Source organism: Macaca nemestrina, chromosome 18 (assembly GCF_043159975.1).
Source record: "Macaca nemestrina isolate mMacNem1 chromosome 18, mMacNem.hap1, whole genome shotgun sequence".
Lineage (NCBI taxonomy): Eukaryota > Metazoa > Chordata > Mammalia > Primates > Cercopithecidae > Macaca > Macaca nemestrina.
Genome location: NC_092142.1, coordinates 444,804 through 472,166, shown reverse-complemented (window position 1 = coordinate 472,166; position 27,363 = coordinate 444,804). Strand labels below are relative to the sequence as shown.

The 27,363-nt window shown below is 54.5% G+C and overlaps 3 protein-coding genes across 9 annotated transcripts; 2 read left to right on the top strand and 1 right to left on the bottom strand.

Moving 5' to 3' along the window:
* Positions 1 to 4,313: 4,313 nt before the first annotated feature.
* LOC105485936 (small nuclear ribonucleoprotein U11/U12 subunit 25) lies at positions 4,314 to 15,751 on the bottom strand. 2 transcript variants are annotated; one of them, XR_011616219.1, is made up of 6 exons: positions 15,520 to 15,731; positions 14,082 to 14,172; positions 13,750 to 13,855; positions 13,036 to 13,110; positions 7,055 to 8,680; positions 4,314 to 5,080 (listed from the first exon to the last, which is right to left on the bottom strand). XR_011616219.1 is itself a non-coding variant. In XM_011748581.3 (5 exons), exons 1-5 carry the CDS (start codon positions 15,661 to 15,663, stop codon positions 12,507 to 12,509), a joined length of 474 nt encoding a protein of 157 aa, XP_011746883.1. In that variant the 5' UTR covers positions 15,664 to 15,751; the 3' UTR covers positions 12,026 to 12,506. The 2 variants fall into 2 exon arrangements, 1 of the variants encoding a protein (XP_011746883.1); XM_011748581.3 differs by lacking the exons at positions 4,314 to 5,080; positions 7,055 to 8,680 and adding an exon at positions 12,026 to 12,564 and having other exon boundaries at positions 15,520 to 15,751.
* On the top strand, positions 4,682 to 11,618 carry LOC105485933 (rhomboid 5 homolog 1). Of its 6 annotated transcripts, none has more exons than XM_071083748.1 (17): positions 4,682 to 4,814; positions 4,884 to 5,014; positions 5,918 to 6,131; positions 6,536 to 6,745; positions 6,820 to 6,942; positions 7,022 to 7,179; positions 7,636 to 7,890; positions 7,991 to 8,102; positions 8,226 to 8,300; positions 8,400 to 8,561; positions 9,150 to 9,250; positions 9,411 to 9,474; positions 9,858 to 9,952; positions 10,191 to 10,266; positions 10,337 to 10,437; positions 10,556 to 10,709; positions 10,921 to 11,618. In XM_071083748.1, the coding sequence occupies exons 1-17, from the start codon at positions 4,698 to 4,700 to the stop codon at positions 11,338 to 11,340; spliced, it is 2,568 nt and encodes an 855-aa protein (XP_070939849.1). In that variant the 5' UTR covers positions 4,682 to 4,697; the 3' UTR covers positions 11,341 to 11,618. The 6 variants fall into 6 exon arrangements, with proteins under 6 accessions (XP_070939849.1, XP_070939845.1, XP_070939848.1 ...); XM_071083744.1 differs by adding an exon at positions 5,273 to 5,380 and having other exon boundaries at positions 10,556 to 11,618; XM_071083746.1 differs by adding an exon at positions 5,273 to 5,380 and having other exon boundaries at positions 4,698 to 5,014.
* Positions 15,752 to 15,936: 185 nt separating the features above from the next.
* LOC105485935 (RNA polymerase III subunit K) lies at positions 15,937 to 24,164 on the top strand. Its single transcript, XM_071083757.1, has 3 exons — positions 15,937 to 16,100; positions 18,207 to 18,294; positions 23,593 to 24,164. The coding sequence occupies exons 1-3, from the start codon at positions 15,990 to 15,992 to the stop codon at positions 23,718 to 23,720; spliced, it is 327 nt and encodes a 108-aa protein (XP_070939858.1). The 5' UTR covers positions 15,937 to 15,989; the 3' UTR covers positions 23,721 to 24,164.
* The last annotated feature ends 3,199 nt before the right edge of the window (positions 24,165 to 27,363 follow it).

The following is a 27,363-nucleotide window of genomic DNA, read 5'->3' as shown; positions in this document are numbered from 1 at the left end:
CTGTTCCACCCTAAACCTAATTTCTTCCACAGAAAAGAAGAGGCTTCACTGGGAGGGTTGAAGAGCACTTTGGGGTTTGCAAAGGGCCTAGCAAATATCATTCTCAGCATGATGCCATTAACAGACAAGGCAGAGAGGCCAGGTGACTCTCCCTTCATTAATCCAGAAGACCTGGATGCTAGGCTGCCAGACAGCTGGCGACCCCCTTCTCAAGGGAGATCTAGGATTGAGCTTCAGATTAGGAGTCAAACAGAAGACTGAGGGTCAGAGAGCAGCGTGTGGGTGGGGATGCTGGAGCAGCCACCTCCCCCTGGGATGAGGCTCAGGTGAGCTGAGGACACTTCTGGGCAGGTGTCCCGGGGTGAGGCCCCTTGCTTCAGCTGACCTTGGCAGCAGGCAGTTCCCTGGGCGGAGCAGAGCCCAGGCTTGATGGTTCTGGTCCTGGGGTTGGTAGTCAACTCTGCCGCCGGTTGTCCCTGCCAGCATGGTCCTGTGAGTGTGCAGGGCAGGCCTGAGCACAGAGGCGGTTGCTGCTCACACCTGAGGATGCAGCTCCACCCTGGCTGTGGCCACTGTCTGTGCCTGGACTGGCCAGAGCTTCTCTCTAGTCTTTTCCCAAACTCGACACCTTTGGAGGGTCCTGTCCTCAGGTGTCCCCAGGGCTGCCCTCTTGTTACATATGCTCTAGTTAGGGCCCTTTCACCCCCCAGCTCCTGCCCCTCAGAGAGTACCAAGTGCCCACAGGCTGCACCAGACACTCTGTGGTGGAGTCAGCTGCTGCCTGTTGTGCCAGGCACTGCTGTGACCCCTGATTTCCAGATGGGAAAGCTGAGGCTTGCTTAGGGTTGTAGGTGGTGGAGACACATGGGGCCTGAGCATCAGCCTGGGCTGTACCCAGTGGCCTCCTTGCATCAGCTCCTGCTTTCTGGCTCTCCCTGCACCTGTGCACGCGGCCAGCTTGATGGGTCCCCAGACATCCCCAGAGTAAAAACCTGAGTTAACAGGACTCTCCACCATCCCCCACCCAGCTCTTCCACACCAGGCTCCGCAGGCCGCCAGAGTGGACTTCATTGTGCATGGCGCCAGTGGCTCCCTTGACCCTCCTCGTCCCTCAGCCTCATTGAGAGTCCTGCCCCCAGTCCCCAAGCTGGTCCTGGGATGCACTGTGGCTTTGGGTGTCTCCTGATGGGGCTGGGCCTGGGCTGGCAGCTGTGATGCTGCTGCAGTGACTCAGATACTGTGTGACCCCAGGCAGTCAGGCCTTCCATGGGCCACGGTTTCCCCATACACTGAGGGGTCAGCGGGGTGGGGGAGACACTGTTTGGATCCCCCCGAGGGGTTTTCTGGGAACAAGAGCCCACTGTGTGCCTGGGGAAGGCCTGGACACTGAGCCACTGTCTCTGGGAGGGCAATGTGCCGCTCCCTGGCCAGACTCTTTGTCCAGCCTGGGCCAGCCTCTCCCCACGCCTACTCTGGCTCTTCCTTTGTGAATCCCACCCACTCGAGGCCCAGATGGGGATCTAGGCACAGGGGTGGGGCAGGCCGGAACACCCAGCACTGCCCACCCGCAGGACCTGTAACTGAGTGGGTTCTCAGGTTCCCTTCTGCCTGCACTCCTAGCACAGGAGTGGTTTTTGTGGAGGTGGGGGAACCCCAGGAGACCTGGATGTACAGGCATGGCGGCTGGTGCCTCCCTCATGAGCTGAGTACTCTACTGCCTCCTGGGGCCGCCTGTGGGCCCCGGCTGAGACAGTACTGGGAGGTCAGGTTCCCCGTACACGCTCACAGCTCTCAGCTCTTCTCACCCTCTAACTGTTCCTGCTCGCACCCGCTTATGCCAGACAGCTTCTCCTCCCAGAGCCAGTTGAGGGGTCATCTTGAGGAATCCCCCATTACCCCAGGTTAGGGACCAGATGGCCTGTGTTCTTCAGTGATCAGTTTACCCATTGGTGGCTTCAGACCAGGCTGGTCCTGAGCACTGTGGAACCAGCAGTGACAGGACAGTGGCCCATACACATGTGAATGAACTCCTGTCCTGTGCTGTACCCGGAGATCCAGGCCAAGGACCACCTCTGGGGAGTGGGGCAGCCTGAGGCTGCAGGTCCTGCAACGCAGGGTAGGTCGGGCAGAGCGCATTTGCGGGGCTCTGCGATGGGAGGGAGTCAGGTGTGAGGAGCGGTGGAGAGCAGGAGCCATGGGAGTCATGGGTGTATGTGAGCCCATCAGCTGGCAAAGGTCTCTGTTGGCAAAAGTCATTCACACTCCTGAGTGAAGAACCAGCTGGATGTCGCCTAGTGCCGCTGGGCACAGGTGGAGACTCCTGGAGAGGCTGGCCCCCTGGATTCAGCCTGCTGATTCATGGCAGTGGCCCCAGTCTCTACTCTGCGCCCTGCTCCTCTCTGGCCCCTATAATGACCTCACTAAGAGCAGTTGTCCGTTTTCTGGGTGAGAACATGCTGGGGGTGTACTCAGAATGCTGTCCCAGCACTATGGGTTCTCGAAGCCCCTTCCCAAGCACGACCTGCCTTCCCAACATGCCTGACGCTGTCTGAAATTCCACCCCTAGTGTCTGAGACTCAGAGGTGGCCCCTCCTGACTATTCCTTACTAGCAGGGTGATGGTGCTGCAGTCCATATGCTCTGCGGAGAGAGGGCTGGGGGATGATGAGGAAATTGAGCTGTGACCCCTTCACACTGTGGCTGGGCCGTATCCAGGACACGCAGGTCTGGGCTGGGTTTGGGCCATGCGTCAGATGCAGGGGGGTCTCCTGGTGCTGTTCCCAGAGGGATCTTGACCCACCCAGTTCTCAGGATGCCTTCCTGTCTGACCCTGTTGCACTCTGGGGCTCTGCATGGGCGAGGAGCCCTGGAGGGATTCCCAGTGATGTGGAGGCAAGCTGCCGCCCTTGGCTCTTGCCCCTGATTCCAGGCCAAGTATGGGCCAGGGACAGGAACTCAGCCTTAGGGGGCCATGTGGATGGAACGACCCCTGGGCACCATGTCTGGGGAGTGCCCCAAAGCTTTGCCCCCCAACTCTCACCTGGGACCTGAAGTGCACAGTCAGCTCAGATCAGGGGCTGGAGTGTGAGGGGTAGGATAGGAGCCAATAGAAGGCATCCCTGAAGGACCCCCTCCCACCTGTGTCCTGGTCCATGTAGGACCCGTAGGAGCTGTGAGCAGCATTCCCAGCGTTTCCCTGGTAGTGCAGGGTCGGAAGAAGCCGTGAGCTCTGTCCCAGGCCTGCCCCTGGTTGGCATGAGGCCATCAGGAACTGTGAACAGCACCCTGGGCTGTCTCTAATTGTGCTACCCTCCATATATGACCTTGAGCAAGGCAAGCCTGTGTTCTCCTGGCCTCAGTTTCCCTATTTGTACAGCATAGGTGAGACTTTCCTTCAAGCAGTTGAGAGTGAGACCTGTGAGTGAAAGCCATTTCTGGGGCCTTAGTGGGTGGGTTGCAGACCCTGCAGCTCCGAGCCTGTCAGAGGCTGCAGCTCCTTAAAGAGGCTGAGGAATTTGGGGTTTTCTGTCCAAAATTGCTTCAGGAAGCTCTGGCCAACCCCCTACTATCTGTCTCATGTCATGCTCAGGGGCCCTTCTCAACTTGGGTCTCCACTGGAATCCCTGTGTGGTCCCCCTGGGTTGGGGACAGCTGCAGGTCTGCCAGGAAGGTGTAAGGGGGAAATGGAGTCATAGTCACACAGCCAGGCAGTGGTGGCCAGAATCGAACCCTGGTCTTTCTGCTCTGGGGCCTTCCCTGGGCTCTGGCACGGTGCCTGGGATGCTCATGGTGGAGCTGACCACGCAATGCCCGGCAGCCCCAGCACCGAGCAGCTTCGCTGCTGTTTCTGGGCACGTGCTGCCACCTGGTGGTCACTATGGCGTCTGCGCCCAGGTGGTTTCTGGAAAGTCATTTGTACACGGGAGCCTGGGCCACCAGCTGCTGCTCTGTCACCCTCTTTCCTGAATGTGGTGACTCTATGCAGTGGACCGATCACACACCCCTTACAGGCTGTCATGTGCATAGTGGGCCCTTTGTCTCTGGAGTGGAAGTTTTGGTGGGTAAGAGGGTGAGGCCTGGGTAAGACAGGTCTGAGATTTGCCCTGGGCACGGACTAGGGTGAGCCCCATGTCAGTAAGACCTCACATTGGCTGTTCCTTGTGTGTGTAAACCCCTGGACCCCAGCTGTGCTCACTCCCCTCCTTCAAACCTTTGCTCAGATGTCACTCCACAGTGAGGCCTCACTGCCCCCTGTCAAGCAACCCTAGTTTGTTTTCTTTCCCCCATCACGCTTAGCATCTTTTAACCAGTACATTCACTTATTTAAAAAGTTTATTGTCTAGTCTATAAGCTCCAGGAGGGCAAGGATTTTGTCTCGTTTTTCCACCAATGTGCCTCAAGCACCTAGAGCAGTATCCTGATCACAGTGGGTGCTCAGATTGTTGTCCCATGGACTTATGTTGTCTGAGGACCTAGGATGTGCCCAGCACTGTCTGTTGGAGTGAACAAGGCTGGCACAGAGCAAGTCAGTGCTGAGCACATAGTAGGGCTCTGACAATAGGGGACATGAGCACCACAGTTGGGCTTATCACTGCTTTTCCCTCCTGGGTCTGGGCACAATGAATCTTCAGCTGTCAGCGTTGTCATTATTGAATAACACACCACGCCCTGCAGGCCTGCCTTGCTCTGCCGGGAACCATGAGTGAGGCCCGCAGGGACAGCACGAGCAGCCTGCAGCGCAAGAAGCCACCGTGGCTAAAGCTGGACATTCCCTCTGCGGTGCCCCCGACAGCAGAAGAGCCCAGCTTTCTGCAGGTAGGTCCCGGCCAGCAGGGACTGTGGGCGCCCCCTGTCCAATACCCTCACCATGACCCTGTTGCCCAGCCCCTGAGGCGACAGGCTTTCCTGAGGAGTGTGAGTATGCCAGCCGAGACAGCCCACATCTCTTCGCCCCACCATGAGCTCCGGCGGTCGGTGCTGCAGCGCCAGACGTCCATCACACAGACCATCCGCAGGTACCGACGCTTCCCAACTGCTCCACGGGGTGGGAGCTGGGGGCTGGCGGGGCAGAGGCAGGTACACTGAGGATGGGAATGAGAACAAGGGACCCTCCTGTCTCAGCTTCCTCCTCCATGTTGGTCCCCACACCCCCTTGCCCTCCTCCTGTTCTGGAGACTGACCGCTCTCACCCCACTACCGTGCTCCACTCCCTTCTCTTCAGCACTCACTCTCTCCTTCTCTGTCTCCACCACCCGGATGCTCTGGCCTCTTAGCAGCCGACAAGTACACTTCGGCCGTGTCCACACTCTACCCCTCTTGGGTCCCTGGGCTGCCCGCAGGGCCTTCCCACAGCGCCAGTCTGTCTCTCGGTCCCTGCTCAGGTATCTCATACAGGTCATGAGTGTGTTGGTGCTTCTGGCATGTGTTTGGCATGTGGCCTCTTGGGAGCTGCCAGCGTGGTTGGCATTCCCTGGGGCTCCTAACGGCAGGTGCTGGCAGTGTTTTTGTTTGCATGTCCAAGTGCTGTGGACAGCCTGCCTGGGCCTGTGAGCACCTGCTGTCTGAGCTCTGTGGTGTCCTGGGGCCAAGCTCTCTTGGGTTGAGCTCTCCGCTCCCTCTCTGGACTCAGTGTCTCCCCTCAACTGCCCCTCAGGGATGGTGGGATTAGGGCCTCTGTGAAGCACTCAGCTGGGCAGGGCCTGCCAGCTGTGGTCTAGTGGGAACTTGAAGTTGGCTAACAGTTCAGGGGGTGGCTGGAACCCACTCATCCTCTTATTAGACCTTGCCCACCCAGACCCTGGCCCCTGGATTGACTGCAGGCCTAGGGCAGGGCATGCCGCCCCAGAGGAGGGCCTTTGAAGTCCCCTGCCTGGGAGGGGGCGATCTGGCTGCCCCTTGCTGAGTCCCTGCCATGCCAGGGGGACCGCTGACTGGTTTGGAGTGAGCAAGGACAGTGACAGCACCCAGAAATGGCAGCGCAAGAGCATCCGTCACTGCAGCCAGCGCTACGGAAAGCTGAAGCCCCAGGTCCTCCGGGAGCTGGACCTGCCCAGCCAGGACAACGTGTCGCTGACCAGCACCGAGACGCCACCCCCACTCTATGTGGGGCCATGCCAGCTGGGCATGCAGAAGGTATGCCTGCCTCTTGCTGCCTCCTGCAGGCCCCTCCTTCTGCTCCCAGGGGCTGGGGCTGCAGACACAGCTAGCCTGAGCAGAGGAGACTCTTTGGGAGTTCACTGTCTTGAAGGGCAGTCAGACAGCCTGCCCGTGAAGGCACCTGAAACAGTCTCTGGGAAGGGGCACCTTGGGATGGGGACATGGTCTTGGGATTGCACCAGGGGACCAGTGTCTGGATGGGGGAGCATTCCAGGCAGGACCTCTAGGTGCTGTGGGGTGGGAGTGGTGCCCATACAGCTGTCCAGGGGCCGATGAGGAGTCAGGAGCAGTAGTCACACTGTCTGTGCAAGGCCTCTGTGTGTCTGGGTGAGCAAGGAGCCCCCATGGTCCTGACTCCAGCATCTCCTCCCCTCCTCCAGATCATAGACCCCCTGGCCCGTGGTCGGGCCTTCCGTGTGGCAGATGATACTGCAGAAGGCCTGAGTGCCCCTCACACTCCCGTCACACCGGGTGCTGCCTCCCTCTGCTCCTTCTCCAGCTCCCGCTCCGGTTTCCACCGGCTCCCGCGGCGGCGCAAGCGAGAGTCGGTGGCCAAGATGAGCTTCCGGGCGGCTGCAGCACTGATGAAAGTGGGTGCAGGGGCGAAAGGTGGGGGTGGGGGCTGAGCCAGCAGCCGGGTCTCATGCTCACTTCCCCTCCCCAGGGCCGCTCTGTTAGGGATGGCACCTTGCGCCGCGCACAGCGCCGAAGCTTCACTCCAGCTAGCTTTCTGGAGGAGGACACAACTGATTTCCCCGATGAGCTGGACACATCCTTCTTTGCCCGGGTAAGAAGCGCCCAGGGCGTCACCCCCCCTCCCTGTTCCCTTCTCCCTGCGTCCACCCTGACCTCATGTGTTTGCTCAGGAAGGTATCCTCCATGAAGAGCTCTCCACATACCCAGACGAAGTTTTTGAGTCCCCATCAGAGGCAGCACTAAAGGACTGGGAGAAGGCACCGGAGCAGGCGGACCTCACCGGCGGGGCCCTGGACCGCAGTGAGCTTGAGCGTAGCCATCTGATGCTGTGAGTGCCCCAGGCAGGGAAGGGGGCCAGAGACAGACCCGGGGGGCCCCTCAGGAACAGCTGAGCGAGTATCGCATTCACCTCTGTGGGCGATGGAAGGGGTAGCCCCATGGACTGATGGACTGGGAACTCACTGGCCACCGGGGGTGGGAGACCCAGGGCTGGGCATGGCCTCATGGCTAGCCTGTGAATGGGACAGCAATCTTAGAGCCCAGGGGCTAGACAGAATCCAATGGGGAGGCGGAGGTGACAGGTGATACTTGCTGAGTTGCAGAACTCAGTGGGCCCGGGTTCCGGCTCCCTGCCATCCCCGGAGGCGCGCAGTGTTGGGGGCAAGGAGGAGGCAGATGCTGGGCGCATCTTCACCAGGATAGAGACAGGGTGCCCTGGTACCCCCGGGGAGGGACGGCAGCAGCTTGGGGGGCTGGGGCGGGGATGAACGCCGGCTCCCTCCAGGCCCCTGGAGCGAGGCTGGCGGAAGCAGAAGGAGGGCGCCGCAGCCCCGCAGCCCAAGGTGCGGCTCCGACAGGAGGTGGTGAGCACCGCCGGGCCGCGGCGGGGCCAGCGCATCGCGGTGCCGGTGCGCAAGCTCTTCGCCCGGGAGAAGCGGCCGTATGGGCTGGGCATGGTGGGACGGCTCACCAACCGCACCTACCGCAAGCGCATCGACAGCTTTGTGAAGCGCCAGATCGAGGACATGGACGACCACAGGTAGGCGTGGCAGGCAAGGCCTGGGTTGGGATGGAGGCTCCTGGGGGAGGGTGCGGCTCCGGGTTGGGGATGAGGCCCCTGCTGACGCTCCACCCCGCAGGCCCTTCTTCACCTACTGGCTTACCTTCGTGCACTCGCTCGTCACCATTCTAGCCGTGTGCATCTATGGCATCGCGCCAGTGGGCTTCTCGCAGCATGAAACGGTGGACTCGGTGAGCCCCTGTGCCTTTGCTGGGCCCAGACGAGTGGAGTCTGGGCACTGGACCCCCTCCCGCCCCGCTCTGGGAGGAGAGGGCCCGAGTCGGGCCGTCTGATCCCGCTCCCCAACCTCCCAGGTGCTGCGGAACCGCGGGGTCTACGAGAACGTCAAGTACGTGCAGCAGGAGAACTTCTGGATCGGGCCCAGCTCGGTGAGGACGGGGTTGGGGCGGGGCCGGCGGGGGCGGGACGTGGAGGTGCCCGGCGGGCAGGAGGCCCGGACTGAAGCTGCTCGTCTCCCTCGCCCGCAGGAGGCCCTCATCCACCTGGGCGCCAAGTTTTCGCCCTGCATGCGCCAGGACCCGCAGGTGCACAGCTTCATTCGCTCAGCTCGTGAGCGCGAGAAGCACTCGGCCTGCTGCGTGCGCAACGACAGGTCGGGCTGCGTGCAGACCTCGGAGGAGGAATGCTCGGTGCGTTTCCCGCCCTGGGCTCCCGCCCTCGTCTGCCTCGTGGTCGCTCTTTCCTTCAGATTTCAGATGGACTCAGCAGAGTGATCCTTCGCCCTCGTTCCTGGCACATCCCGCCGTCCCTATGTGCAAGGCCTTTCTTGTCATATTCATTCCTCCTTATCCCCACCCTCCCCCATCTCCAGCTCCTGGCTCCAGAGACCATCACCTGATTTGGTCTTTTGATTTGGGGGTACTCTTCAAGCATGTGTCTTAAAGCTTACATAAGTGGTATTGGCCTCTTTTCCACTAAGCAATTTTTTGAAAAAGATTCATCCAAACTTTAATCACATCATCTTATATGGAGATGCCGTAGTCCATACCAGTTCCCTGATTTAGGACAGAGGTTGTTTCTGATTTTCAGCTAACAGGAATTATGCTGTTGAACTCTTTCTAAGAGTCTTTTCCAACATACATGTGTATCTCAAGAGTGGGGGTGACTTGTAGAAGCCGAGGGAAGAGCTCAGTGGTTTTACCTTTGACTCCTGACTCCCTGAGTGCCCCTCATTGCCCTGACCCATCTGGACCTGACCCTGTGTCCCCCTCCCACAGTCCACGCTGGCAGTGTGGGTGAAGTGGCCCATCCATCCCAGCGCCCCAGAGCTTGCCGGCCACAAGAGACAGTTTGGCTCTGTCTGCCACCAGGATCCCAGGTTGGTCCCGCCGGCAGCTCTCTCACCTGCCTTTGTCCACATCTTCCCCGGGGGGCGTGGTGCAGAGGGTGTAGGGGCTCCCCTTGTTGGGGACTTAGCTGGAAGGGTGCCAATGCTAGGGGCTCGAAGCAGGGCCTGACCACATACTTGGCTTGTGCAGGGTATGTGATGAGCCCTCCTCTGAAGACCCCCATGAGTGGCCAGAAGATATCACCAAGTGGCCGGTGAGCTGCAGTCGGGGGTGGTTAGGGAATCCTCCTTGTCATGTGGGGAGAATGCCACACCCCACCCACTGGCGATGCCAGAGATTCCCATCATGGGACCACCTCACGTTTTCAGATGCTGTGCACCTGGCCTTTGCACAGCCTGTCCATCAACCAACGCCTGCCCCTCTGAGCAAGTAGATCAAGAGAACTAGATGGAGACTTGAAAGGTCAAGTGACATGATTCCAGTTTGATAGACTCAGAGTGTGGTGGCTTGAAGTCAAGGAAGCCACACCATTTTCTACTTTATGAGCCTACCCATCTTTGCCTCTACCCCCAAACATGGTGTGGGGCCAAAGGTTGGGGGAGATCCTGACCCAGCTCGTCCCCATTTGTGACCCAGATCTGCACCAAAAACAGCGCCGGGAACCACACTAACCATCCCCATATGGACTGTGTCATCACAGGACGGCCCTGCTGCATTGGCACCAAGGGCAGGTAGGTGTGCGTGTGAGCGAGTGCAGCTGGTCTCTGGGCTCAGAGCATCGCCCTAGGGCTGTGCCTTCTCCCTAACTAAACCCTGAAATAGCCCACTATACCAAGGGTGTGGGGTTAGAGGGGGTCTGGACTTCTTCGGGGCCAACAAAGGTGGGTAGGTGCGGCTGAAACTTTCCCGGGATGTCAGCAATCCCCCTCGGCAAGGCAGCAGCCTCCGAACCCCGGCCTGCCTTTCTAGGTGTGAGATCACCTCCCGGGAGTACTGTGACTTCATGAGGGGCTACTTCCATGAGGAGGCCACGCTCTGCTCTCAGGTAGGTGTCCGGAGTGTCCGTCTTTCCCCTCCCCCAGCTGCTGTGAGTGCTGATATGCTGCTCTGCACAGGTGCACTGCATGGATGATGTGTGTGGGCTCCTGCCTTTCCTCAACCCCGAGGTGCCTGACCAGTTCTACCGCCTGTGGCTGTCCCTCTTCCTGCACGCCGGGCAAGTGACACTGTGGGCTGGGTGGGGGACTCAGGGTCCCCAGGATTGGCTGGCTGGGGGTGGCAGAGAGGTCACCCCTGCTGAATGTCTCCCAACCTCCACCTGCTACTGACTACAGGATCCTGCACTGCCTGGTGTCCATCTGCTTCCAGATGACCGTCCTGCGGGACCTGGAGAAGCTGGCAGGCTGGCACCGCATAGCCATCATCTACCTGCTGAGTGGTGTCACCGGCAACCTGGCCAGTGCCATCTTCCTGCCGTACCGAGCAGAGGTAAGGCTGGCCCTCGGGGTGGGGATCCTCCGTGTGCATCTGCAGCCTGCTGTGAACCTGTCCATATGGAGCACTGTCTGGGAGCATCTCCAGTTGGGGCCTCGGTCCCAATATGCTCTGGGCCATGGGAAGTGGGGCACAAAGATGAGGCCTGGGGTCCACGGGGCCTGCCCAGCCCCACAGCCTTATAGCTACCCCAACCATCCCCCAGGTGGGTCCGGCTGGCTCCCAGTTTGGCATCCTGGCCTGCCTCTTTGTGGAGCTCTTCCAGAGCTGGCAGATCCTGGCGCGGCCCTGGCGTGCCTTCTTCAAGCTGCTGGCTGTGGTGCTCTTCCTCTTCACCTTTGGACTGCTGCCCTGGATCGACAACTTTGCCCACATCTCAGGGTTCATCAGTGGCCTCTTCCTCTCCTTCGCCTTCTTGCCCTACATCAGCTTTGGCAAGTTCGACCTGTACCGGAAACGCTGCCAGATCATCATCTTTCAGGTGGTCTTCCTGGGCCTCCTGGCTGGCCTGGTGGTCCTCTTCTACTTCTATCCTGTCCGCTGTGAGTGGTGCGAGTTCCTCACTTGCATCCCCTTCACTGACAAGTTCTGCGAGAAGTACGAACTGGACGCTCAGCTCCACTGAGCTGGCTGCGGGCTCCGGGGGTCGTGTGCTCCAGCAGGCCAGAGCCAGACACAACTCTGAGCCTCACAGGCTTACAGGAGTCACCTGCTCCATGCGGGGACTGGCCTGTTTCCTGAACACAGACCTCTTTCTTGTGCCTTGTTCACTTCTGTTGAACCCCTCGTACTGCTGGGCATTTATTATACTACTTCCCGTGATAACCTTCTAACTTGTTTCTTGACGACCACCTCATGTGGCCAATAAATGGACTGGCAGCGTTTTAGCTGCCATTAACTTGACCAGGGCTTCCCCTTCCTTCTTTGTTTCTGGCTGGGAGCTGTGGAGGGGCCTGCAGCCAACTCACTGGGCAGGGAACTGAGTGTCAGATACAGTCAACAGGCTCTTTTGCTTCCCAGTGAAATCCTTCAGCCGGGCACGTGCACCTTGCTCTTTCTCCTTAGAGTGCCTGGTAGCCGACGCTGGGACAAGGACCTAGGGATGTGCTGTCACACCCTCCCCACGTGCTGGGAAACACCCCGCCCCTACCCTCAGCAGCTCCAATTTCCACCCTGCACTACCTCCCTGTCCACTGAATCTGCTGAAGGCACTGCTACAGGCGAACCCTAAAGGCTGACGCTGGAGGGCCCACACATAGCCGTGCTGTGCTCGCTGCCACCTGCCACTGTGAGCTCCAGGACGCAGACCCTAAAGCCACTCTGCTTTTATTTCCTCCTTCCTGTGGAGATGATGGTAACACAGTTGTGTGGTTTGGGGAGTGGTGTGGCCACAAGGCTTTGGTGGTGTGACATCTTGGACTACAGGACTCACGTGTACCAATTCTCTCCCCTTAACTCACCTCTGTGATGGGGCAACCTCAGTCTTTGCTACCCAGGGTACTGTGGCTTTTGACTTTTAGAAGCACACAGGTTTATTTTATACACAGGGCCAGGCCGTGGCTCTGCCATGTGACCAGGGTCTTTGGACCCAAGGAGAGGTCAGTCTCAGGCCAAGTACATGAAAGAAGGGAGCACTGGCTCACCCTGTCCTAGTCCTGAGGGCCCCCAGGTTCATGCTGACAGTTCCTGTTGGGTGCCTTTGTGTGAAAGAGGCACAATGACTCGAGGATCTGATCCTGCTGGGAAAAAGCTCAGCCACCAGTGATAAAGAGAGTTGTCCTGTCTGGAGGCTCACTTTTGCCTCAGCTTTTTGATGAAGGAAACCTCATCTCGATTCCGGATGCCATAACTGAAAAAGAAGGAAAGGCGTAAAGCACCTGCCCTACAGAAGGACACATCTGTGACTCCCCTCCTGAGGCTTGTGGGGGGCCACGAAGAAACAACAGAGGGGAGGCATGTGGCCTCTGGGAAGGCCAGGAAGTGGTAGTGGCCATCCTCTCACAGACCCAGAAGCACTCTGACTCATAAGTCCCTGGGGCAGGGAACTGAGTGTCAGATAGTCATAGCCTTTCGCTTCCATGCCCACTCTGATTTCCTCCCTCCTGGCACTGTGTAGCCCTAAGCTGCCACTGGTGGGAAGCAGCAAGGCCCCTCCAGTGCCCTCTGCCTGCCATTCTCCTAGTGGGGAGGGCCCCAAGGAAGCTCCTTGGAGGAGGGTGTTACCTCCAGAGAGTGAGCCGCAGCCCTCTGGCAGAGCACGGGGGACTAGGGGGCAACAGAACAGCTGTCCCCTACAGCTCAAGATGTGGCCGGCACTTACTCTCGGAGCTTCTTTTTATCTTCTGTGAGTTTCTCTCCGGCAGAGGTCAGATGGTACGTCCTCCACACATAAGACCTGCAAGAGGGGAACGCAGGTAAACCACACGCCCTGAGCAGGGTGAGCTGAGTGGCTGTGCATGGCGTGGGCTTGAGGCATTCAGCCCTATGGGACCTGGGGCAGCTGTCCTCCCTACCTGGGCTGTTCTGTACAATGTGCAAATTGGCTCTGAGGCGGCTGCACGGAGGCTCTGTTCTCAGAGGCTTGTATGGGGCGGCTTGGACAAACACACCTTGCTAATGCAATAGGTGACAGTGTTGAGACTCAGTGAACAGGACAGTTGATCCAATAGGAGAGCGAGGGCTGCCAGCACCCAGGTGAGAAGGGGATGGTAGCCACTACAGGTGTACCATCCATAACTAGGGAGGCCACTTCCAGACACACTGGAAATGCCCGACGGGGTCCCCAAGTGAGGATATCCAGCAGCTTGGATGGGGTGATGGCGATGAAAGCAGTATGTTAGGGATGGCCGAGGCAGGAGTCCCAGGCACAGAAGGACCTGCACTGTCTGAACTCTTGTGACGGGGAGCTCATCACTTCAGTGGTGCTGTACTCATGCAGAGTTGAGAGCTGTTTCCAGGTGGTGCCTGGTGACAGTGCCAAGAACAGCACTAGCCCCAGGAAGGGCTATAATGAAGGGATTGTCGTTCCACTTACCAGCTGATGTGCTGAATGCCCCCTTCACGCTCCTGCTTGAGCTGCACGTATCTCTGGATGGCCTTCTTCAGGTCCAGGACGGTGGCACTCTGCACTACCACCACAGCTGCAACCACGGACACAGATGGAGAAGATCCACAGTGAGAACCCAAAGCCATAGCCTCCGATGGCAGGAAAGGAACCCGGAAGCTCTGTGCACAGGGCAGGTTTGTGGTTGCCCCAGTACCCCTGGGCATGGCCTGTGAGTTGCGGAGCAGGCTGACCAGCACTGTTACATTTTGCTGCTGTGAAAGCCTGGACCACATAACCTGAAGGGAGGAGGGCACACTTACGCATTACTTCTCCATCCATCTTGCACACTCGGACCGTCATTGCCTGGCCATATTCTAGGGCTATTTGGGAGTTGACTTCTTCCAAAGTAACCTAGAAAAGACCAAGGGCAGAAGTGGGAACCCTGGCTGTCTTTACAACAACAAAGAACAAGCTGACAGTGGCCAAAAAGTGGTGCTCCATTTTACGAAGGGCAAGGAAGGGTACTTGCATATATGTTAGGGTTTCCCAATTCATCAGAGCCCCAATCTCATGTTCCACTCACATTTTAATGTCCAAAGTGGACAGAGTCTCTGGGGGAAAGAGGTGCTAAAAAACAGGCAAGAGAATAAACTCACATGAGGATCCATCCCCAGGGGTGGGTGGGGGCCTGTCAGTTCACCCTGAGTATCCCTGATCATCAGGACCCAGGCCAGGGCCCAGGACTGAGTAAGGCAGGTGTACACAAAAAATGGTAATAACAAATATTTTAATACAACATTTAAGAAATACAAGGCAATTAAAATATCCATGATGAGCAAAATATAAAACATTTAAAACTGGCCGGGTGCGGTGGTCCACGCCTGTAATCCCAGCACTTGGGAGGCCGAGGCCAGCGGATCACTAGATCAGGAGATCGAGACCATCCTGGCCAACATGGTGAAACCCCGTCTCCACTAAAATACAAAAAATTAGCCGGGCGTTGTGCCGTGTTCCTGTAGTGAACCTGGGAGTGGGAGGTTGCAGTGAGCCAAGATCGCACCACTACACTCCAGCCTGGCGACAAATCAAGACTCAGTCTCAAATAAATAAAAAGTATCGTGCCAAAGCATATTGACGCTTGAGGCAAATGGAACTAAGTTTTTTCGTTTATCGTAGGGTTTTGTTTTTTTTTTTTTGCATCACCTTTGACTTTTAAAGCTATTACAGGCCGAGTGGGTGGCTCACACCTATAATCCCAGCTTTTTGGGAGGCTGAGGTAGGAGAATCGCCTGAGCCTAGGAGTTTGACACCAGCCTGGGCAACATAGTGGGACTCCCTCTGAACAAAAAATTTAAAAATTAGCCGGGTGTGGTGGCGCGCATCTGTGGTCCCAATTACTCCGGAGGCTGAGGTGGGAAGATGGCTTGAGCTCAGGAGGTGCAGGCTGCAGTGAGCCAAGATCGCGCCACTGCACTCCAGCCTGGGCGACAGAGCAAGACCCTGTCCCCCCAGCCCCCTAAATACAATTACATTAAAATTTCATTTAATGTCACTCACTAATGAGGTTTTTGGTTCCTCTTTAAACTTCGCGCCGCAGGCGAGTGTGCCTGGCCAAGGTAAAGACCCTTGTTTACGCCCAGAGGCGCCTTCCTCAGCCTTGGGCCGCAGCCTCCCACCAGCACCTTCAGAGGCTGCGCGCGCCCGGACGCCCGGCCCCCGGGGAACGACTCCCGCCCCCCGGCCCCCGCCAGCACACACCTGGATCGGCAGATCGCAGAGCAGCGGGTCCTGCACCACCATAGCCAGACCCTCCTGGAACACGTCCATGGCCTCGGAGTGCGGCAGCGCCTCTTCTTCGTCCTCATCTTCCTCTTGCGCCTCGGACCCACCCGCGGCCTCCATCTCCTCCAGGGCCGCACGTCTCAGCCGGTCTCTGCCGGCACTTCCAGTACGCACTAGGGAGGCCAAGCGCGCACGCGCAGGAACTGCGGCCGGTCCCAGCGAGGCCGCCCAGCCATTGGTGCGCCGAGGGGTGGGGCGGCTGCAGTGACCAATGACAAGTGCGAGACAGCCAGCCGCAGGGCTGGGAGCGCAGAATCGCCCTGTCTATTGGTTGGTGGGCGGGGCGAGGCGGCCGCCAGGACCAATGTAAGCTCGAGGCGGGCCGCGCGTCGGCGCTGAGCGGCAGTGTGAGCTGCCGGTGGTTGGCGCCTGCGGAGTTCGAGACCATGCTGCTATTCTGCCCCGGCTGCGGGAACGGGCTGATCGTGGAGGAGGGACAACGCTGCCACCGCTTCGCCTGCAACACGTGCCCCTACGTGCACAACATCACCCGCAAGGTGGGACCCGAAGGCCGGCGCTGGGCCGCGGGCGCCTCTCGCAGGCCTTCCCCTTCCTCCGACTGCGGCGCCATCGCCGCCAGCCCCGGCGTCTGCCTCTGTCCGCTCCTTCTCGCGCCCCCTTCCGGTCTGCAGCAGATCTGTGGGCTCTTGCTGTGGGCTCCAGCACACTCAGAAAGCCCCACCGTTTCCCGCCTCCTTGGGTTCCTGCTCCCACGCTTGCGCCCTCCTCTGCGTTCACAGCAGCGGCCACGGCGATTCCCTTAAAGCTGAGGCACGTAGGTCCGTGCTGTGCGCAGAAACCTTCGGCCGTTCCCCAGCTCGTGCAGACGAAAAGCCGGAATTCTTCCAGGGCCTACCATGTTCAGACACTGACCCCCTCCCCGACTTGCTTCTCCGATTTCAAGTCCTATTGCCCTTTGCCCCATCAACACCAGCCTCCTGGACGATCTCTCATTGTGCACATGGCGCTCGCAGGGCCTTTGCACTTACTGTTACTAACTTCGCTCTTCCCCTAGATAGCCACCTTACTCATTGGTCTTGTCTTTACCGTATTTTAAATTGCAGCCCCTCCGTCCAATGTATCCTCCTTCCCTTTGTAATTGTTTCCACAGGGCTTGTTACCTTCGAATACATTACGTAATGTATCGTGTGCTTTGTTTATTAATAGTAGGACCTGGCCGGGCGCCGTGGCTCACGCCTCTAATCCCAGCACTTTCGGAGGCCGAGGCGGGTGTATCACTTGAGGTTAGGAGTTCGAGACCAGCCTGACTGACATGATGAAACCCCATCTCTACTAAAAATACAAAAATTAGCCGGGCATGGTGGCAGGCGCCTGTAATCCCAGCTATTCGGGAGACCGAGGCAGGAGAATCGCTTGAACTTGGGCGGCGGAGGTTTCAGTGAGCCAAGATCGCGCCACTGCACTCCAGCCTGGGCAACAAGAGTGAAACTCCGTTTCAAAAAAAAGAAAAAAAAAGTAGGACCTAAGGTCTAGGAGGGCAGAGTTTTTCCGTTTTGTTCCCTTCTATGTTATATTCTGAACAACTAAAATGAAACCTAGAATATAGTAGGTGTTCAGTAAGCAGATGATGCATGCTTTATTATAACTTGTTGTTTTCCTTTGATAATACATATTTTCTTTTTACTTTTTAGAATACTTTTACTTTTTTTTTTTTTTTGAGACGGAGTCTCCCTCTGTCGCCCAGGCTGGAGTGCAGTGGCGCAATCTCGGTTCACTGCAAGCTTCGCCTCCCGTGTTCACGCCATTCTCCTGCCTCAGCCTCCCTAGTAGCTGGGACTATAGGCGCCCACCACCACGCCCGGCTAATTTTTAATATTTTTAGTAGAGACAGGGTTTCACCGTGTTAGCCAGGATGGTCTCAATCTCCTGACCTTGTGATCCGCCCGCCTCGGCCTCCCAAAGTGCTGGGATTACAGGTGTGAGCCACCACGTCTGGCCAATTTTTTTTGTGTTTTTAGTGGACAGGCTTTCCCCGTGTATTAGCCAGGATGGTCTCAATCTCCTGACCTTGTGATCCGCCTGCCTTGGCCTCCCAAAGTGCTGGGATTACAGGCGCGAGCCACCGTGCCCAGCTTTTTTTTTTTTTTTTTTGAGACACAGTCTGGCTTTGCTTCCCAGGCTGGAGTGCAATGGTGCAATCTCGGCTCACTGCCACCTCTGCCTCCCGGGTTCAAACAATTCTTCTGCCTTAGCTTCCTGAGTAGCTGGGATTACAGGCTCCTGCCACCACCCCCCAGCTAATTTTTGTATTTTTGGTAAAGACGGGGTTTCACCACGGTGACCAGGCTGGTCTCGAACTCCTGACCTCAGGTGATCCACTTGCCTTGGTCTCCCAAAGTGCTGGGATTACAGGCATGAGCCACGACGTCTGGCCAGAATACCTTTATTTTTAGAAGTTAGAATGTGTTGGTGCTACCTCAGTCTTAATGTTTGCATGCTACTACATTTTGTACTGTGTTGTGGGAGTTTGGAGTTGGAAACTGTGGGAAGAGTGAACTCTTATATAATCCTGAAATTCGAGGTTTGGCAGCCCAGGTTTGCGCTATGCAGTTACCTGGAGTCTGAAGTGTTGTTTTTGTTAGGTAACAAATCGGAAGTACCCAAAACTGAAAGAAGTGGATGATGTGCTTGGTGGAGCAGCTGCCTGGGAGAATGTTGACTCTACTGCAGGTAAGAGGGAACACTGTTTCTGTTGCTAAACTGGATAATTATGAGGCTGTTGATGCCACTGCATGGCAGAGTCTGTGATGTCATATAAATGATGTAGGTTTCTAAAAATAGAAATGGTTTTTGAATAATTTATTAGTATTTGTTACTGTTTAGTAATCTGTTACACAAGCAATATTTATACAAGCCTTGGAGTCATACAGGCCCATGTTAGATCCTCAGGCCCTTGTACTGTGGCAGGACCTTCCTTGGGTCTCTTGACTTCTCTGGGGCTAATCCATATTCGTAGATCGTGAGAGCATAAAGTGAGTTATACCGTGCTTGGTATATAAGAGGCAGTGAGCAGGTGATAGCTTTGATAATGGCAATGATGAGTAGATTAATAAAAATAAGAATCTAAGGAAAAAAGTATGTTCTTTCTGTTTGATATGGTTTGGCTGTGTCTTCACCCAAACATCTTTTTTTTTTTTTTTTTTTTTTTTTTGAGACTGAGTCTGGCTCTGTCGTCCAGGCTGGAGTGCAGTGGCCGGATCTCAGCTCACTGCAAGCTCCGCCTCCCGGGTTTACGCCATTCTCCTGCCTCAGCCTCCCGAGTAGCTGGGACTACAGGCGCCCGCCACTTCGCCCGGCTAGTTTTTTGTATTTTTTAGTAGAGACAGGGTTTCACCGTGTTCGCCAGGATGGTCTCGATCTCCTGACCTCGTGATCCACCCGTCTCGGCCTCCCAAAGTGCTGGGATTACAGGCTTGAGCCACCGTGCCCGGCCACCACCCAAACATCTTGAATTATGGTTCTTGTAATCCCCAGGTGTCCTGGGAGGGGCTCACTGGGAAGGAATTGAGTCATGGGAGTGGTCCCCCCCCCCCCCCCCCCCCGCCGTGCTGTTCTCACAAGATCTGATTGTTTTATGAGCGTTTGGCATTTCCCCTGCTCACACTCATTCTGTCTTTTGCTGCCTGTGTGAAGAGGTACCTTCCTCCATGATTGTAGGTTTCCTGAGGCATCCGCAACCACACAGAACTGTGAGTAAATTTAGACCCCTTTTCTTGGCTGGGCGCGGTGGCTCACGCCTGTAATCCCAGCAGTTTGGGAGGCCAAGGTTGGCAAATCACTTGAGGTCAGGAGTTCCAGACCAGCCTGGCCCACATGGCGAAACCCTGTCTCTGCTAAAAATAAAATAATTAGTCGGTCGTGGTGGTGCGAGCCTGTAGACCCAGCTGCTCAGGAGGCTGAGGCACGAGAATTGCTTGAACCCGGGAGGCAGAGGTTGCAGTGAGCTGAGATCGCACTATTGTGCTCCAGCCTTGATGACAAGAGTGAGAGTCTGTCTCAAAACAAACAAACAAACCAACAAACGAAACCGCTTTTTTCTATGTAAATTACCCAGTCTCAGGTATTCATATCAGTGTGAGAACGGACTAATACACTGTGCTCATATAGATTTCTAGAAGTTAATACCAATGAGCATGAGCATTAAACTGCAGATTGGGTAAAATAAATGTGTATTGCATGTCTGATAGAGATAGATGTGACCAGCAGAGGAAAGGGGAAGGCCCTAAATATAAGTTGTATTGAGAGGGGAGAGAGAACTGATGGTTAGTACTGTGTTTTTCCCCCGATAGAAGAACATATAGGCCGGGTGCGGTGGCTCACACCTGCAATCCCAGCACTTTGGGAGGCCAGTGCGGGCGGATCGCCTGAGGTCAGGAGTTTGAAAGCAGCCTGGCTAACATGAAGAAACCCCGTTTCTACTAAAAATACAAAAAATTAGGCAGGTGTGGTGGCGGGCACTGGTAATGCCAGCTACTCGGGAGGCTGGCACAGGTGAATCACTTGAGCCCGGGAAGCAGAGGTTGCAGTGAGCCGAGATTGCGTCATTGCACTCCAGCTTGGGCAACAAGAGGGAAACTGTCAAAAAAAAAAAAAAAAAAAAAAAAAGAAGAACATAGAAATCTAATCTGCTATGTGAAAAAGTTAGTGGCCAGCGCGGTGGCTCACACCTATAATCTCAGCACTTTGGGAAGCCAGTGCGGGTGGATCATGAGGTCAAGACATCAAGACCATCCTGGCCAACATGGTGAAACCCTGTTTCTTTTAAAAATACAAAAAGTAGCTGGGTGTGGTGGTCCATGCCTGTAATCCCAGCTACTTGGGAGGTTGAGGCAGGAGAATTGCTTGAACCAGAAGGCAAAGGTTGCAGTGAGCCGAGACCATGCCACTGCACTCCAGCTTGAGTAAGACTGTCTTAAAAGAAAAAGATTAAGGCCGGGCGCGGTGGCTCAAGCCTGTAATCCCAGCACTTTGGGAGGCCGAGGCCGGTGGATCATGAGGTCAGGAGATCGAGACCATCCTGGCTGACACGGTGAAACCCCGTCTCTACTAAAAAAATACAAAAAACTAGCCGGGCGAGGTGGCGGGCGCCTGTAGTCCCAGCTACTCGGGAGGCTGAGGCAGGAGAATGGCGTGAACCTGGGAGGCGGAGCTTGCAGTGAGCTGAGATCCGGCCACTGCACTCCAGCCTGGGCGGCAGAGCGAGACTCCGTCTCAAAAAAAAAAAAAAAAAAAAGATTAAGTACCTAATGTCAGAAATAGTGTTAGAGTGTTTGAAGTCATTTCTATCAGGTGTGGAATAAGTTTCTCAAAGTGAAATCGCTTTGAAGGGAAATATGTACTTCTCTCTCTTTTTTTTTGACGGAGTCTTGCTCTGTCACCCAGGCTGGAGTGCAATGGCGTGATCTCGGCTCACTGCAATGTCCACCTCCTGGGTTCAAACAATTCTCTTGCCCGAGGCTCCCAAGTAGCTGGGATTACAGATGCTCACCACCATGCCCGGCTAATTTTTTGTTTTTTTAATAGAGACAGGTTTCACCATATTGGCCAGGATGGTCTCGATCTCCTGACCTCGTGATCCCGCTTGCCTCGGCCTCCCAAAGTGCTGGGATTACAGGCATGAGCCACCGCACTCAGCCCATAAATCACTATCTTTATTTGCACTGCTATAACAGAATACCACATACCGGGTAATTTATAAAGAACAGAAATTTATTGCTCACAATTCTGGAGGTTGAGAAGTCCTTGTACAAATCACCAGCAGGTTTGGTGTCTGGTAGGGTCTGGCTTAGTAATGGTGCCCTGGAATACAGGGAGCAGAGAGCCAGGGGAGCTATAGGAAACCCTGAGGTCCCTCGAAACCACTCTGGGCCTGTGATGGGCATGGCATCCCTTCATCCCACCCCAAGATCTCCAAAATGCCTTGAAGAGGTCATCCTCCCATTGCTTGACGAATAGCATCTGGCTTCCTTCTGTCCGTACTCATCTCTGTATCACATGGTCCCTTGACCATACCCTTGGTTTTCTCTCCTAAATCCACTTTTTTGTTTTTTTTGTTTTTTGAGACAGGGTCTTGCTCTGGTGCCCAAGTTCTAGTGGTGCGATCATGACTCACTGCAGCCTCCACCACCCAGTCTCAAGCATTCCTCCGACCTCAGCCTCCTGAGTAGCTGAGACCGTAGGTGCTTGCCACCATATCCAGCTAATAATAATTAATAATAATTATTATTATTTGTAGAGACTAGATCTTGCCATGTTGCCCAGGCTGGTCTTGAACTCCTTGGGTCAAGCAATCCTCCTGCCTCAGCCCCCAAGTTAATGGAATTACAGGTGTGAGCCACTATGCCCAGTCTACTTTTTATTCTTTTTTTTTGGGCTGGGACTGAGTTTCAGTCTTGTTGCCCAGGCTGGAGTGCAGTGGCGCGATCTCGGCTCACCGTGACCTCCACATCCCAGGTTCAAACGATTCTCCTGCCTCAGCCTCCCAAGTAGCTGGGATTACAGGCATGTGGCACCACGCCTGGCTAATTTTGTATTTTTAGTAGAGACAGGGTTTCTCCATGTTGGTCAGTCTGGTCACGAACTCCCAGCCTCAGGTGATCTGCTGGCCTCGGCTTACCAAAGTGCTGGGATTACAGGCGTGAGCCACCGTGCCTGGCCTTTTTTTTTTTTTTTTTTGAGACAGAGTCTCTTTCCCCCAGGCTGGCGTGTAGTGACGCAATCTCTGCTGCCTGGGTTCACGCGATTCTCCTGCTCATCCTCCCTAGTAGCTGGGATTACGGGCACCTGCTACTGCGTCTGGCTAATTTTTGTAGTTTTGATAGAGACGGGGTTTCACCATCTTGGCTAGGCTGGTCTTGAACTCCTGACCTCAGCCTCCCAAAGTTCTGGGATTACAGGCATGAGCCACCATACCCAGCCTTTTCTCTTCTTTTGAGTCCACACCAGAATCGCCCTTAATGCTCAATTCTTAACAATGCAGACTTTTCCCAGCATTTACTTCAAAACTCTTGTACTGTCTAACCGTGACTTAGTCTTAGGCATTTTGTTACAGCAGCACAAAATACACCAGAGCAGTCACCTTCCATGTTATGTTTCCAACCAGCCTTCAGCTGGACTTGAGAAGAACTGTGGGAATCAGGGAGAGGAGGAGCGGCGTTTGTGAGTCACAGGTCTCTCAGATTCCCTTAGTGTTAGAGTGTAGTAGGAATGACATCACTGTTTGTAGACCTACCCTTGTCAAGGGGCATCAAATGAGCAGGGAGGTTCTTTACCATATTTAAAGATATTAAGTAGGCTGGGCACGGTGGCTCACGCCTGTAATCCCAGCACTTTGGGAGGCTGAGGTGGGCAGATCAAAAGTTCAGGAGTTCCAGACCAGCCTGGCCAACATAATGAAAACCCGTCTCTACTAAAAATACAAAAAAATTAGCCGAGTGCGGTGACGGGCACCTTTAATCCCATCTACTTGGGAGGCTGAGGCAAGGAGAATTGCATGAACCCGAAAGGCAGAGGTTGCAGTGAGCCGAGATCACCCCATTGCCCTCCAGCCTGGGTGACAGTGTGAGATTTCATCTCAAAAAAAAAAAAAAAAAAAAAAAGACATTAAATAATACCTACTTCTTTTTTTTTTTTTTTTTTTTTTTTTTTGATATGGAGTCTCACTTAGTCGCCAGGCTGGAGTACAGTGGCACAATCTCAGCTCGCTGCAATCTCTGCCTTCCAGGTTCAAGAGATTCTCCTGTCTCAGCGTCCCAAGCAGCTGGGATTAAAGGCCTGCCACCACGCCCGGCTAATTTTATATTTTTGGTAGAGACGGGGTTTCACCATGTTGGCCAGGATGGTCTTGAACTCCTGACCTCAGATGATCCGCCCGCTTTCGCCTCGCACATATTAAGTAATACCTACTTTTAACAGTCATGAGCATCATGTTTCTTTTAATGTGGGTCACTTCTTTTTTCTCATTGCCAGAGCCGTGTCCCAAATGCGAACATCCTCGTGCTTACTTCATGCAGCTTCAGACCCGCTCTGCAGATGAGCCGATGACCACCTTCTACAAGTGCTGCAATGCTCAGTGTGGACACCGCTGGAGGGATTAGGGCCAGGATGGCCCAGCTGCCTTAGCATGTGCTTACCTTGTCCCTTGGCGTAGATGCTTAGCTGGCAGTATGAATCGTGTGTCCTGAGGGTTTTTGCTGGTGTGGTGGAAAGATAAACCTTTTGAGGTGAAGAGCTGGGGGGTCAGGAAATGTGATCTATCTGCCAGTCAGAGTGGATGAAGTCATGAATGTCTGGGAGTTTTTCTGTGTGGGGAGGAGACAGAGACCCATAAGTAAATATGCTCTGTTTAAAGTCCTGTTCTTTCATCTTCCATATTTATTGGCAGTTGACATTCCCTTACTCCCAATCAACACTCTTAAACATTTGTACTGTTTGCAAAACTTAACCCTAAATATTTAACTGTTACTTGTAAACTTGTGTAATTTATTATTTATTTTAATCACAATTCTGAGTATTTCATTCAAATGAAAGTTCTAATATTGCGTTCTCAGTGTTTTAAATAGCTTAAGAGGTAGAAAGCAAACCCCAAATCACAGTGATCCCAGAATTGACTACATACTTAGATTTGAACAGGCTATGAAAATACTAATCACTGAGATTTCAATTTCTTTCTTTATTCCTATACTTACTCCCTTATTCATTTTTTTGAACCTTCCCTGATTTGCTTCCTAGGGTTGCTTAAATGTATAAGATACTATTTTTATTTATATATATATATATATATATATATATATATATATATATATATATATATTTATTTGAGACAGAGTCTTGCTCTGTCGCCAAGGCTGGAGTGCAGTGGCATGAATGCGGCTCACTGCAGCCTCTGCCTCCCGGGTTCAAGGGATTCTCCTGCCTCAGCCTCCCAAGCAACTGGGACTACAGGCGCATGCCACCACACTCAGCTAATTTTTGTATTTTTAGTAGTGACGGGGTTTCACCATATTGGCCAAGCAGGTCTTGAACTCTGACCTCATGATCCACTCGCCTTGGGCTCCCGAAGTGCTGGGATTACAGGTATGAGCCACTGCGCCCGGCTGAGATACTATGGTTTTTTTTCTTTTTTTTTTTTGGGACGGAGTTTTGCTCTTGTTGCCCAAGCTGGAGTGCAGTGGCGTGATCTCGGCTCACTGCAACCACTGCCTCCCAAGTTCAAGTGATTCCCCTGCCTTAGCCTCCGGAGTAACTGAGATTACAGGCATGTGCCACCAGGCCTGGCAAATTTTTGTATTTTTAGTAGAGACTGGGTTTTGCCATGTAGGCCAGGCTAGTCTCGGACTCCTGACCCCAAGAGGAAGCCTTAGCTATGCCTCTTAGGGCCAGGGTCAGGTTCGGGTTCGGGTTTGGGTTAAGGGTCGGGGTTCGGGTTCGAGTCAGGGTCGGGGGTCAGGGTCAGGATTGGGGGTCAGGGTCAGGGTTAGGGTTAGGGCTAGGGCTAGGGTTAGGGTTAGGGTTGGGGTTAGGGCTGGGTTTGGGTTCGGGTCCGGGTCCGGGTTTGGGTTTGGGTTAGGGTTAGGGTTTGGGTTAAGGGTTTGGGTTAAGGGTTTGGGTTAGGGTCAGGGTGGGGATCGGGGTCGGGTTAGGGTTTGGGTTTGGGTTCGGGTTCGGGTTTGGGCTAAGGCTAGGGTTCGGGTTAGGGCTGGGGTTCGCACTCGGGCTAGGGTTATGGTTAGGGCTAGGGCTAGGGCTATGGGCAGGGTTGGGTCGGGGCAGGGGCAGGGTGAGGGTGAGGGTTAGGGTTAGGTTAGCGTTAGGGTAGGGTTGGGGTGGGGTAGGGTTAGGGTTAGGGGTTAGGGGTTTGGGTTTAGAGTTATGGTTAGGGTTTAGGGTTAGAGTTGGGGTTGGGGTTGGGTTTACGGTTGGGGTTGGGGTTAGGGCTGGGTTAGGGTTCAGTTTGGGGTTGGGGTTGGTGTTAGGGTTAGGGTTAGCAAATTTCTTCACTTCTCGATCTTTGTTTTTAACTGAGCGGGAATTAGGAGAGGAGCCTGTTCTTCTCCACACAGCCCAGCTGGTCCACTGCCCATGTGCCTGTGGAGAACAGCGTTCCTGTAGGGCCGACAGGTGTGGACCAAGTAGCTGTGAAATTTCTTCTGAAGAAAACACACAAGGAGGACTGGAATGAGCTCAGTGGAGGAGGGGCACTACCCCAGGGGACGTCCACATACATGGACTTGTGAACCCCGATTATCTGAGATGATCTCAGTCAGTTTAGAAAGTTTATTTTGCCAAGGTTGAGGACGTGCACCCGTGACAGGCTCAGGAGATCCTGACGACAAGTGCCTAAGGTGGTCAGGGCACAGCTTGGTTTTAGGGAGACATGAGACATCAGTCAGTACATGTCAGAAGTACCTTGCTTCCATCCAGAAAGGTGGGGACAACTGGAAGCAGGGAGGGGGCTTCCAAGGTCACAGGTAGGTGAGAGACAAATGTTGCGTTGTTTTGAGTTTCTGGTTAGTCTCTCCAAAGGAGGCGATCGGATGTGCACCTATCTTAGTGAGGAGATAGGTGATTTGGAATAGAATGGGAGGCAGGTTTGCGTTGAGCCGTTCCCAGCTTGGCTTTTCCCTTTAGCTTAGTAATTTTGGGGCCCCAAGATTTTCTTTTCACAGAGCCTATGACTAGATTTGCATGTTTAGATCCTGCGAGGAGGCTGCTACACACATGCAGAAGTCACACTGGTGGCCTGGACTCCAAAGAGAGAGAAGTGGATTTGAGAGACATTTAGGAGGTAGGATTGCCGGGGCCTTGGTGATAGCTTGGATGTGGAGGGCGGAGCAGGAGGGGTGTCAAGCAGATATTGCTCTTAGATTACCAGCTGGGATATTAGGGAGAGTGAGTGGGCTGTTTTTTCTTTGTTAGGCAGAACTTGGTTTTGTGGTGCAGTGGGGCGCCTCAAACCAAAAGCCTGACTTCCTCGTACAGGCCAGACCCCACATGGCCGTTCCTGTGACTGCCAGGCCACTTTGAGGCTGAGAGAGGTGGTTTTGTCTGGCCTCTGCCCTGCACGTGTTTACGAATGACTTCTCTGTGTTGGCAGATTTGGGGGTCCACCAGATAGGATCCTGTGAAGACACCTCAAAGGTCTTTAATCCAATTTATAAAACATCTTTTTGTTCATTATATCATTTCCACAATCAAAGATGAATAAAATATACGGAGGTTTATTTAGTGAATAAGGTTGATGGTGCACCTGTGCTAGGCAGTGTTTTAGTTCGTTGAGACACCAAGGAGTTGAGACAATTCTTTACCTTGGAGTTTTGTGTCTGTAAGTCCTGCTGTTGAGAGCTGTGTGTGTTAAAATGTCTGATTCAGGCAGGTGAGATCTGGGCCGTCTGTAAGGTTAGGTGAGAGGAGGTTGGTGTCCAGCAAGTATCCAGTGCCCCATCAACATCCCAGTTCTTGTCCACCAATCTTCCAGTTCTAGGACTGATGCGGAGGCCCTCAGAGCGACTTCAGAGGAGAAGTAGTGTGCTCTGTGGCTGTCTGTTTTGGGGTGTAAATTGTAAATCCTCTGCAAACAAGAAGTTGGAAACAAGTAGCGTTTCAGCTTGAGTTTCTTGTAAATGGCTTGCAGTCGTATGAACCCAGAGCATGTATACCACAGGGCAACACGAGGGTCCCTCTATCACCATTTCTCCCAGTGGCCTAGGTGGGAACTTAAACAGAATAATGTGTGCAGCC

Bases quoted from the DNA above. Each gene is read 5' to 3' on its own strand.
- LOC105485933 (XM_071083743.1), top strand. From the start codon at position 4,698: ATGAGTGAGGCCCGCAGGGACAGCACGAGCAGCCTGCAGCGCAAGAAG. The intron at 6,746-6,819 runs GTGGGTGCAGGG...TCCCCTCCCCAG, and splicing joins CGGCTGCAGCACTGATGAAA to GGCCGCTCTGTTAGGGATGG. The intron at 8,103-8,225 runs GTGAGCCCCTGT...CCAACCTCCCAG, and splicing joins AGCATGAAACGGTGGACTCG to GTGCTGCGGAACCGCGGGGT.
- LOC105485936 (XM_011748581.3), bottom strand. From the start codon at position 15,663: ATGGAGGCCGCGGGTGGGTCCGAGGCGCAAGAGGAAGATGAGGACGAA. The intron at 14,173-15,519 runs GTGTGTGCTGGC...GGTCTTTTCTAG, and splicing joins TCTGCGATCTGCCGATCCAG to GTTACTTTGGAAGAAGTCAA. The intron at 13,856-14,081 runs GTAAGTGTGCCC...CCGTGGTTGCAG, and splicing joins GATGGATGGAGAAGTAATGC to CTGTGGTGGTAGTGCAGAGT.
- LOC105485935 (XM_071083757.1), top strand. From the start codon at position 15,990: ATGCTGCTATTCTGCCCCGGCTGCGGGAACGGGCTGATCGTGGAGGAG. The intron at 16,101-18,206 runs GTGGGACCCGAA...TGTTTTTGTTAG, and splicing joins TGCACAACATCACCCGCAAG to GTAACAAATCGGAAGTACCC. The intron at 18,295-23,592 runs GTAAGAGGGAAC...TCTCATTGCCAG, and splicing joins GAATGTTGACTCTACTGCAG to AGCCGTGTCCCAAATGCGAA.